Raw genomic sequence first — 12032 nt, 5'->3', positions numbered from 1 at the left:
TAGATTTACCTGCGATTATCCAAATACAGTACAATCCCAGCTATCCGGTATCCAGACAAACGGAATACTCAGAACAACGGGAAAATTCAAGGGCTGGTAAAAATGTCAGTAAGTTATAATTGTGCGCCAATTTGAATGGACCGCCAAACCGCCGTTTGATTGTGTCACACGAGGCTGGGGGAAGTCAGACAAAGCGAGGTGAAGGCATTTCCGGCTGATGTAAATCCCTAGCAAATCCTCTTAACCACCCCTCCTCTCCCCCTCTTTCCCCTACTTGAATTCAGTCATCCTCCACACCCTCCAAAAATCACCAGTCTGCGTTTTGCCACCAGACAGTAAACAAGGTCTCTTGCTATTGTGTTCCACTGATAGACGGTAATTTGTACACTCCAAAATGCCTAAAGTGCAAACTAAACGTAAGCATATCGTGCTTACCTTGAAACAGAAGCTGGACATATGCAACAGACTTGAAAAAGGCGAACATTATAAAACACTAATGGCTAAATATAAATGTTAATAAGAATGAAAGTTTACTTTGTTGGAAGAAAAATAAATAAATAATATGCCTGCATTTCATACGTACATCATTTATTTTATTTTCTGCAAAACAGCTGAGTGGTGGGTGAGGGGTGGAGTGATGAAGGTCAGGTGGGGAAGAAGAAGAACAGTCGGAAACGTAAACAAACTCACGTGGGGGCACAGGTGTCGTGATAATTCTACAGTGCAGTCTTAACACATCATCAGTTCACTAATAAATGTTCAAGCTTTTATTTCTTTATTTTATTTTTCAATTTTTATGAGTACAGTATATATAATGAATACAGTAATTTGGTAAACAATGGACTGGTGCAATTTGCAGTACTGCAAATTGCTAGACATTGCACACGTGCGTTATGACCATGGTGTGTGTTTACAAGGCAATTTTTCAGGCGGAATCTCTTGGTGTAACCCCTAATGTGACTGGTGAGTACCTGAACTGTATTTACTGCTGTGATAGCCTTTGTATAGATTTGACTTGAAAATCAGAAATACGGGAAAAATCTGTAACCGGGAAGGTAAATTCCCCAAGCCACCCGGTTAACTGGGATTGTACTGTAAAATCAGTTATCCGTAGTTTGAAAATTCCCATGATTTTTGGATAATTGGGGTTCCACTGTATGTGTGTATATATATATATATTTATATTACAGTAATCTCTCCACTATCTGATGTAATACAGCCAAAGACGTCCGGAAATTGGATCCATCCAGATAGTGGGCCTCTGCCTCCTGGACTGGGACTTATGGACCCTAACCCAGCCTAACTTTGAAAGCCACCTAAATAACTTCCTACCGGACATGCATAGCGCCTATTTAAGACCCTATTCACTCCAATAATGGACATAAAGCATGAAATAAATGAAAAGGTACCAGAGAATGAGGAATTAGAAGTGAGCATGGAAAATATTTAGCAGTGTACGGGGTACTTACAGCACGTCTGTGGCTGCCTCCTCTAAGACTCTGGCAGTGGTGAAAATGCTCTAGAAGCACGTACAGTAATCCAGTTTCGTACTACACTTAATTCTTCGCACTGTGAGTTATAATTGTTTAACACTGCACATTCTGTTCTTAACTATGCCCCGCCAGCTTCAATCGCCACTTTGCACTTCACGCTTAAGCCTTTGTACTGTAAATTCTAATTTCTTAACACTGCACAACACTGTAAATTCCCATGTGGTCTAGTGGCGAGGTATTGCAGTTTATTCACAAAAAAAGAGCACGTGCGGCATCTATTGCAATGAACATCTACTCATCACGGTGATTAGGTGGTAACTGGTGAGAAGGGAGGAAGGAAGGGGTGAAGGGGCCGTGGTAAACACAGCTGTTCGCTGCCGCGTGCCAATTTCAGATTACAGGTGGGAAACAATTTGGATTTTGCGGGGATTTTTTTCTTTTTTTTTGGCCATTTTTGGGTTCCGAAGGTCCAGACCCACAATGTCCGGTACGTGGGGAGTCCGGATAGTGGGCGTCCGGATAGTATAGGGATGACTGTGTATACAGTAGGTACCCACAGTTCGCGAGTTCAGAGTATGCGATCCTCATTGTACATGAGGACCTATTTTTTTTCCGAATTTTAGTGTATTTTTTAATAGGACGCGAATTGAACTCGTTGTAGGCAAGATTGCAGCGAAGAGTGGCCCAAATCTGGGGTTTACCCCGAGCATGCGACAGTGCCAGCCCAAGAAGCGCCAACCACCAGTGATGGAAAGTGGAGACTTGTCGATGATGGAGCTCAGCCGGGTACTGTGTGCCCGAGATAAATTCAAGGAAGAATTCAAGAACATCGAACACTGTCAGTTGCGAGTGGAGGAAGTGATGACTTCACTTTGAAGGATTTATGAACGAAGTGAGTGCATTAGTTAGTGAAAGTGTCGAAAGTGCTGGTGACGAGATTGATGTGGCGGGTGGTGCAGGTGCACACTAGGGTTCTGAGAAAAGTCGCCGTCAAGTCAATTTGCCATCAGACAATAATTACCTTGTTTCTTCCTCACTGTAGTCGCCTTTGAATACATATTCTAGCGTCACCCATAGCTGTCTTCATTAATGATGGCAAATTGACTTGACGGCAAATTCTCGCGAAACCCATGCTAGGTTTTTCACCCTGCCTCAGATCCCTTTCTTACCTCCATTAACCCCTTAACCGGGGGGCGTCACTTTCATGATGCTCGGGTGCAATGGATCATACCGCGGGGCGTCACTTTTGCAATTCTGTGTTATTTTGAATTTTCCCAGGCTTTCAAGTGGTGGCTTGTATCATCTATCAGTACTGCCAGTGTCCAGCAATAGTCAGCACTGCTAATGTCATCTGTACTCCCATCCATTGTTGACAGCTTAGCCATTTCTCCTCATTCTTGACTCCCCTCCCAACTTCCCCTCCATTACCCTCTCCTCTCGCCTGCCCGGCCGCGCTGCACTAATAAAATCTTCCCCGGAATTTTCCACTGATATCATCCATTGAAATAAGCCCTATGCCCTATTCTTATACAAAACAATATATACCAAAAAAAGATAAGGTAACTGATAGTGCCATACACCTGGAGTTGGCTAATTATCACCTGGCAACACCCCACTTGTACTTGTTCACTAATTTTCCCAGGTAATTTCCCTTGAAATATGCCTTATAATCTATTCTCGTAATAAAAATATACATAAGAAAGGAAGGGAGAAGCCTAAGTGATATTTACATTCACCTGGAACTACCTAATTTCCTGCCAATCATTTCACAGCATATAAATTAGCAGCTGTCACCTTGCTGACGTTGTCAACCCTTGGCGGCCCCATATCTGCCTTGTCATTTAGTTCAGTGTTGTTTCTTGAGATGAAAGCACGTAGCACTCGCGCCCCTCCATTTAAGCCGCTTCTAGAGGGCCCTGTGACCTCTACCCCTACTAAACCTCGTGTGGGAAGGGGTAAAGGACTAAATGACTCTGCTGTGGAGCATGAACTGGCTAATATAATTATGCATGATAATGATGGATAGTGACTACAATCTTTCTGGTTCATCGTGTGATGAGCAAGTGGGGGAAATGGTGATAAACTACAAGTGCATCAGTGTCCCAAATTCATCCTGGCTCCAAAGGAAAGGAGCCCTTATTAACTGGAAGTGACAGTGTATAAAATAGTGTAAATAAAATAGAAATGTAAATAATTACTAATATGAGAATATCAGTACAAATACTTGGAGTAATGACAGTCAAAGCTTTGCTCTCTACACTAGTTTACTGAACGAGAAAGTTAATGCCTGGAGTGAAAATAAACTACAGTAAACCCTCATTATACAATGTGGTTCCGTTCCTGAAAACCCCATCGTAAAGCAATCCATCGTATAGCAATCCCATTACAACATGGAGTCAATGGGGATACGTTCCCAGACGTGCCTAAACTCTCACATACACACACCTTAGCACTCACATACATGAAATATCCTTATGTTTAAACATTTAAAGTAACACATTAATAGTGAATAAAGAGAAAAAAGCATGAAAACTACAGTATATAGTAGATCTTACATTTACTGAAGCAAGCAACGGTTGTTTATGTGGTTCCTAGACAATTCGCCATGAAGTCGACAATTCGTTGTCATAATATGGACGTTCCCTGTCAGGACAATTCCCCGTCATTCTATAAACATACTTATTACTGATTAACTGATACTTTAATAACTAATTCTCAGGGGGATCTATCAAAGTCTATTTTCATTCAATAGCATTGGCTTTGGATATCATTTGTAAGTTGCACTTTTAGACAATATTTAACTTGTTTCTACCTTGCTGTAGTTGACTTTGAATTATGTTCTAGCATCACCCACAGCTGTTTTCATTAATTTCCATTGGTACTACAGCATCCTGGGTAAATTTAAAACGACTTTGAAGAGGTACAAGTACAGTACTAAAAAACTAGTGTTCATTCTAAATAAACTTATATGAAAATAAACAACGGGGAATCATCCTGACGACGAAAAGTCCCGATGGCGAATTGTCTTGTTATTGTTGTGATGGCGAATTGACTTGATGGCGAAATATCCCGAAACATTTATATAGACGTAACATGAAGATTATTTGTATAATTCCAAAGTATGTCGATCGTTCACTTAAGGTAATTAGGCATTTATATAAATGCCAATGTCTCGTATGTAGCCTTATGCTAAGATGAAGGATCGATCATAAATCAGCTGATTCACGTTTCAATATATTATTTTTCATTTAATGCCCATGATTTGATGCCATATTTTACATTTACTATATAAACAATAAACTACCATCACTTTTATCATCATCATCAAATCATTGCCAGATGCCATGTATCCCAAACGGGGTGGCCAAGGGCTTAGAGTTAATTGTTTTACAGGGTGTGGCACTAATCCTCCACCAACCCCACTTGACACGTACATAATTAAAAAACTAGTGTACTTGCTAAATAAACTGATACGTAAACAAATGATGGGGAATTGTCCTGATGGCGAATTGTCCCTACTCAGCCTCACAGCCACAGGGACTCACAGCCCTCACTCATCAATGTCAGAACTGCCTGGCTCGGCAGGGCTGGCTGGCTGGGCGGGGCTAGCTAATGAGGCTGGACCGGTGGACAAGTGTGTGTGGTCTAATGCCGACAGTGTGAGGATGTTTTTGTTGCGTTTGCACATTCGCTGTTCACCGAGCCGCGGATGATCCATCGTTGTTGCAAATCGTTCCCATTGTATAGTGGGCATAGGGTACTAAAATTTTGACATTGTATAAGCGAAATATCGTACAATGAGGCATTGTATAATGAGGGTTTACTGTACTGTTACTGAAGGAAACTTATGGATAAATACTATATATATTTATATATATATAAGTGTAATAAAGTAATAGGAATATAAAGTGTGAGTGTGTTTATGTATAATAAGTGACGGAATTACAGCGGGGAACAAGCGCAAGTGGGAAGCTCGTACGCGCTCGTAATTTTCATTGCTTTCACAGTGTTTTCTTTTTGGTGTATGGATTCCAAACTACTTGAAAATCATAGAATAGTGTTTCTAGTGATAATATCAGGCTGTGGTAATCATATTACGTGGTGTGAGGACGTGTAGAGTGGAGAATTCATTACCCAACTTCAGAAGTCTCCACAAGTCCTATGGCACTCGACGAAGGCTCAACAAACATCCCAGGAGAAAACTGAAGGTATGTGCTATATGCACATATAATTATAATATTCTAGGACTAATAACTGATTTTTGGCAAATATTTTAAAAAAGTCAGTCGAAACGCGAATATCCTCGTGGGATGCGCAGGGAGCGCAAAAACATCACCGCGCTGTGGGGGTTAAACCTGTTGTCTTCTTGGGTTAAGGTGAGCAGCCATATTCTTGTTGGTTTTGGTAAGCCATATCTTTGTTGATTTAGTAAAGCCATAATCTTGTTGGTTTACTTTATCTTTGGTAATATGTCTTAGTTTCCCTGTACAGTACAATACTGAGGTCTGAAAGGAGTCTAAAGGGTTGCCTATGAAAGGGGGTGCTGCCCATATGTAATTTTTCCCATAAGTTTATGTTTTCAGAGTACTTTAATTCTTAGTACGCAACATCCTCTTCCGCCCATATACTTGCGTACTGTGGGTACCTACTGTTTATATATATATATATATATTCACATACACATATATATAATAAATCAGTTAAATTGGCCAAACTCTGTCAAGTTTGTTCTTGTTTTCTGGAATCTACCTTACCTTATGATTGAGTGGGAATGATGATGAATGCTAACTTCATGTCTTCCATTGTACAGGTGAGGGTGAAGTGGCTGTGGATGAGAGCTTGTTTCAGGATCTCGATGACCTGGAATTAGAAGATGAACTTGATGATGAGGACCTCGATGACTAGACTGGAAGTGGAATGGGTCATCAGTCTCCATTAGTGGAAGTGACAAAAAAAAAAAAAGAAGCTGGAGGATGGGAGGAGGATGAATGACTTGAATCTGCAAGATGATGATGAAGACCTCGATCACTGGACTGGAGGTGTAGCGAGTCATCAGCCTTCATTGATGGAAGAGTGACATGAAAGAAAAATATATAGATTTTAAAAAGAAGTGCAGAAGGGAGATGAGTAGTCGAAAGTGTAAGAAATATGAAGAGGAATATAGGTTAATCAGGAGGAAGGAGTGGAGGGAATAACGATTACCCTCATTTATGTGCCAGCTTTCTACAACTCTCACCCTTTCCCTCCCCCCCCTCACCATTTAATGTCGTGAGACTGGTAACATTGTTTTTTTTATTCTTGCTGTTACCATATGATTTTATCCTGTTTAGTAGAGCCCAGAAGTAAAAAAGTGCCGGAATTCCCTGTGAGAAAAATAGGGAAAATTGGATGGCAATAGCAAGAATAAAATATGCAATACATCCACATACTGAAGGGGTTAAGTAGTTCCTGCCTGGTAACTGTAATTTTGAAACATACTGCCATATAAATGCACCAAACTCTCCATTAGCTTGGATTGGTACGGTATTAGTGCTGACATTATTTTCTCATTCAGCCAGACTTATAACTGTTTGGGCTGCTACCAGCCAAGGGTATCAAGAAAAGCTCGCTGTACTGGGAAGGTTTATGGAGATATCATTGTCGTTATCATCATCATCATCATTGCCATCATCATCATCATCATCATCATCATCATCATCATCATCATCATCATTATCATCATCATCATCTTCTTCTTCTTCAACCCCTTGTCAGAGCAGAACCTTTGCAACTTCATTAATGCCTTTAAAATATCTGCTTCACCCAGATACCTTTCTCCAACTCTGTGCTCAAAACCTTCATACATAAACTCTGCTCTCTTTTAATAATTGCTGACCCAATACTTCTCAAGTTCCATAATCCTGCACACTCAGAACTTAACCCATATACTCTGTTGTCATAGAATAATTACTGCCATCACTGTATGCAGTACCTTCTTACACCTCCATTATATTATGTACAAAGAACCTTTGCACATACACTTAAGCCCTCTTAGAGTAAGGACTGCACCAACCACTGCGATATAGCTCCGTATTTTGTTTTGAACCTTCATACATGCAAATCATCCAGCTACCCATTATCTAGTTCCCTAATGCTCCATCAGGATCATAGGGGCTTAGGGATAGGCTACTCAGTCCAAACATTTATGCTGAGAGGAACCAGCTGCTTGCCCTAAGTGACATTATGTGAGCAGTAAACTCCCGCCATCCCTAGGACTTAAATCTTAGCTAATGGACCACATATTGTTTGAGCACTTTGATGCATCAGACCACCAGATATCCATTTGTTGGTATTATAGATAACATCTAATACAGACAATTATTTTCTGAAATGCAGAAGACTGTTAGGCTTGTCACTCTGTGTAAACAAAATGTCAGATGGGTGCATGTTGGGCTTACTTATCACTCAAACTCTTCAGTATATATATATATGGTTAGAACCTTCCTCAATGTCTCTTTTATCATAGTCATATTGGACATACATACTGTATTTTTTTATTTTTTGGTATATAATTATTAACATCTTTATTGTAATTATTCACTCAGTCCCTCAGTCTTTCTAAATCCACCCTTCTCCACATACCCTACTTTGTGATGTTTTACGCAATCAATCCATCCGTCCATCCATCATCCAATCCTATGTCGCCCCATAAGGAACGTAGGAACCTGGGGCTAGGGAAGTTGGTCCTGTCATTTAAGATGACAGTGACCAGCCTCACTCATCCCTGAGTGGTATTATGTAAGCAATAAACCCTAACCATCTCTTGGATATAAACCTACACAGGCTTAGACCGATTGGAGCACCTCATAATTACCTACAAAACCACCAGGCGCCATAATTTGGTAATATGGTTACCATCAAGCATAGAAAATGGTTTTCTGGTGTACAGGAAACTATTTGGCTCGTCACTCAGTGTAGAGCCACCCATAGGCAGAAGGAAGAGAAAAGAGTGAAGAAGACAGAAGAGGGAGTGTAAAATCACCTGTAGGCAGAAGAAAAAGGAATGAATGAAGGACAGAAAGAAGAGAAATGATGGAAGAGAGGAAAGGGCAGACACCCAAAGCAGCACAACATCGAGTGAGTGGATGGTGAGCGCCCCACCTATCAATTATCAAACATACATTAATTGGTACACTAGATTTTCTTCTGATAGGCTTCCCTATCTGTCACCAGCCTTGTTTATCTCTGGCATACACTGGAGAGAATGAAACTTTATTTGTCTGGTACTGCATTGTTGTTGACCAACCTCAGTTGGTCTGACTGAACAGACTCATCAGCTGTAGGCAACCAGCCATCCCTGTAGTACCATCCTATGTGGTGAGCAGATGTTCCCTTATGGCTGACAGTGCCTCGCCACAGCAAGGTGTGGAAAAAAATATGGAGGTTTGGTTCTTTGGTGCATGCCACATTTGTATCTCCACTCAGTTAACAGGGATACCAGAGCAGGCTTCATTTCATCCCATAATTTGATCTTGTGGCTGTCATCCAGCATTGTAAATTTAATGGTTTTTCAGGGTTACAGGAAACAGTTAGGCTTGTCACTCGGTGTAGATCACCCTGAAGTGGAAAGAAGGGTAATAAAAAGTGACAGGAAGGAAAGGGGGCAGTAGGAAGGGAGAAGGGTAGACATTGACAAAATGAGAAAGGGGAAGGAAAAGTTAGGCAGCAGTACATCAAGTGAGTGGATGATGGTTGCCATCATCTACCACCTCTGTGACTGCTACAGTACTACAGCATTCCCTCTATCTCCAGTTACCAGCATCATCTCTGCCCTAATCCCACCTAAGAGACAGGGTTATGTAGTATTCAGAAACAAAGCATGAGAAAGCACTTACATAGCATTGCTGTCAAACTGTGCACCCAGTGAAATGGGTCTCAGTCATTCTTACATCATCCAAGCCTTCCAAACTGTGGCTCCACCTGTGAAAGCAGAAACCACCCATCACTACATTATGTAGTGGATAATGCTTATCTTCTAGCACTATTCAGCCTTTTGAGCCTGTATTTTTCATTTGCTTTTAATTTATCCTACAGTGTTATGTGAATTTATGAATTAGTTTATGTGTAAAGAAGGTGTTAGTCAAAACATTGTCTTTTTCTGTCCAAATATCTATTAAAAATATTCCATTCTTGTTCATTCATTCCACTCCCCACCTTCCTGTTTCCTCACTCTTCCTTTGATATCTCTTCAGACAATACTTTTGGCATTACTTGTCTCTTTCAGTGCTTTCATTCAATTTTTCCCAAAATTTTTGTTACCCTTCCTTTCCCTAGGTTCCTACTATATAGGCTTGCATTGCACACATGTACTGTACTTTTATCTGGCTATCCCTGCCATACTCTCACATCATGCACACCTACCAGCGTACTGAACTCTGATTAGGCCAGGCACCCTTAGCTGAATTGGATTGTATGGTGGTAGCCAGAATGAATTAATGAAAGTGAGGCACAGTCTGTCAGAAGGTTAAGTACTGTAACACTGTATGTCTACAATGAGAATTCCATGAGGGGTAGCAGCAGACAAGTTGCCTCCACATTGCCCTGTCCTCTGTCATTGTGCTATTAGGCTGCCCTTCCTCTAATCGCACATCTCTCACATAATTATCCACCCTATCCTTTCATCTTATCCTCAGTCTCCTGTTCCACCTCAAACCTGCTCTTCTAGTCAGTCTTTCATTCTCAGTATCTCCTCATGGTCAGACCATTCCAGAGAGTATTCCTCCTAATGCTTTGAGTCATTCACCTCGACACCACAACACTCCTTCACTTTCTCATTTGTCTTTCTGTCTGTCCACGTAACTTAACATGCTTCTCCCCCACAACCATTTTTACTGCTCTCATTATTGACTTATTTTTCCTTTTTTCTGTGTGTTACATACTTTGCTTCTGCTACTAAAATGGTTAGGAGGAGGATTTGTTTCTTTCAGATTGGAAACAACATCTGTTCATCATTGCCACTCAGTAAACTGTATTCTTCCCCATTATCGCCCCACCCACACCCAAGGGCATAATCAATATGTTTCACACATCACATTGTGTTAGAACCAAGTAAATGTGTTTCACACACCATATTACTGTATGTCAAACTTTTTATTAGTTCCATATGGAATAACTGAAACTACTGGTCTCGCAATCCTTGAAATACAGCCTACGTTATCTGGGTGTCATATATATATATATATATATATATATATATATATATTTTTTCCCCCAGTCCTCTGGTACCCCAGGCTGGTAGCAAACTAAACACTCTTGTTTCCCAGGAAGTGTTACATGTCTGACTTACACTTAGCAATATATATATATTTTTTTCCCCCAGTCCTCTGGTACCCCAGGCTGGTAGCAAACTAAACACTCTTGTTTCCCAGGAAGTGTTACATGTCTGACTTACACTTAGCATCAAGTGACCAGACTCTCAGAGGTGAAACTCAGAGCCAAAAGACTCAGGCAGTTATTGCAAAATATTTATCAGTAAAATAGTCAGATTCCTACTACAAAATTTACCATTGTAAATGGTAAATTTTGATACTGATGGTGATTATTAGTAAATGAGTTTTATTTTGCCTTCATAGATTAAATATAAAATTTGTACCTGTCACAATCAGCAGTTGTAAATACTATTTCAGGAAGGATAGAACTGTTTTTTGCCAGAACCCTACACCCAAAGTTAATCCAGGGTGGCAGCAAAAATTTGTGTAAAACTTTACCACATCTTAGCAGCAGTCCAGGCTGACCATTAAATTAACAAGGAATTATTCTGTAAAAAGATAAGCTCTTATGTTGCTGTATTGCTCCAAAAGCTAAAATTTGTATACAGTATGTTTATATATAGGCATTCCTCATACATCAAGGATATGTTGCAAAATATCAGAGCCGTATCGAGTTATTTGGTACTGTAAATTGAGAATCAAATGGCATTTTAGCATAATGGGTTGCAGAATAGCTCAGTGGCAGCACTTGTGCTTCACAGCTGTAGGATTGGCAGTTCAATCCTGCACCAGGGTAGTGTTTTTCTGGTGAGAGATGTAGTGGTCTTCAGTTATCTCTCCTTGGTCTGCAGAGCTATATGGTCCATTGGCTCTAGCACAGACTAACTGTGTGGTTTTCAATAGGTAAAGATTTTTGAAGCAGTATAATTCCAAAGCTAAAGGTGGGTTTATAGCCAGAATGATGCAGTGTATCAGCATGCTAGTGAACTGAGCACTTACCAGCATCTTTGACGTACTGAGACTGGGATAAGCCCAAACTCACATGTATTTTTTATATTGTATGTTCTTTTTAGGAATTATTACTTGCATTGCTTCCTTTTGTATAAAAGTGTGGAATGAATGGAGGAGTAAGTAAGGGTGAAATTATTATTACATCATAACAGGTATTGAGAATTCGTTCATTTTTGAAGGTGCCAATATGCTTGCATGCATCAGCCTTGGTCACCTAATGGTGGCTTTCCATGCTGCTCAATCTCTGACAGCTTCCCTATTCAGTCCCTTATCCTTGAGG

General features: G+C 40.4%; 1 protein-coding gene across 1 annotated transcript in view; it reads left to right on the top strand.

The window, feature by feature from the left end:
* Nucleotides 1-7819, top strand: part of LOC145404902 (RWD domain-containing protein 1) — a 124644-nt gene extending 116825 nt beyond the window's left edge. The window contains exon 5 of the mRNA XM_080276404.1: nucleotides 6304-7819. Within this exon, the coding sequence (XP_080132530.1) occupies nucleotides 6304-6398 (95 nt within the window). The 3' untranslated portion in view covers nucleotides 6399-7819. The remainder of the gene's footprint in view (nucleotides 1-6303) is intronic.
* The last annotated feature ends 4213 nt before the right edge of the window (nucleotides 7820-12032 follow it).

Source organism: Coenobita brevimanus, chromosome 65 (genome assembly GCF_032717465.1).
Source record: "Coenobita brevimanus isolate Jiangsu-jjx chromosome 65, ASM3271746v2, whole genome shotgun sequence".
NCBI lineage: Eukaryota > Metazoa > Arthropoda > Malacostraca > Decapoda > Coenobitidae > Coenobita > Coenobita brevimanus.
The sequence above is the reverse complement of the archived record's forward strand: the minus strand, read 5'-3'. Positions and strand labels throughout refer to the sequence as shown.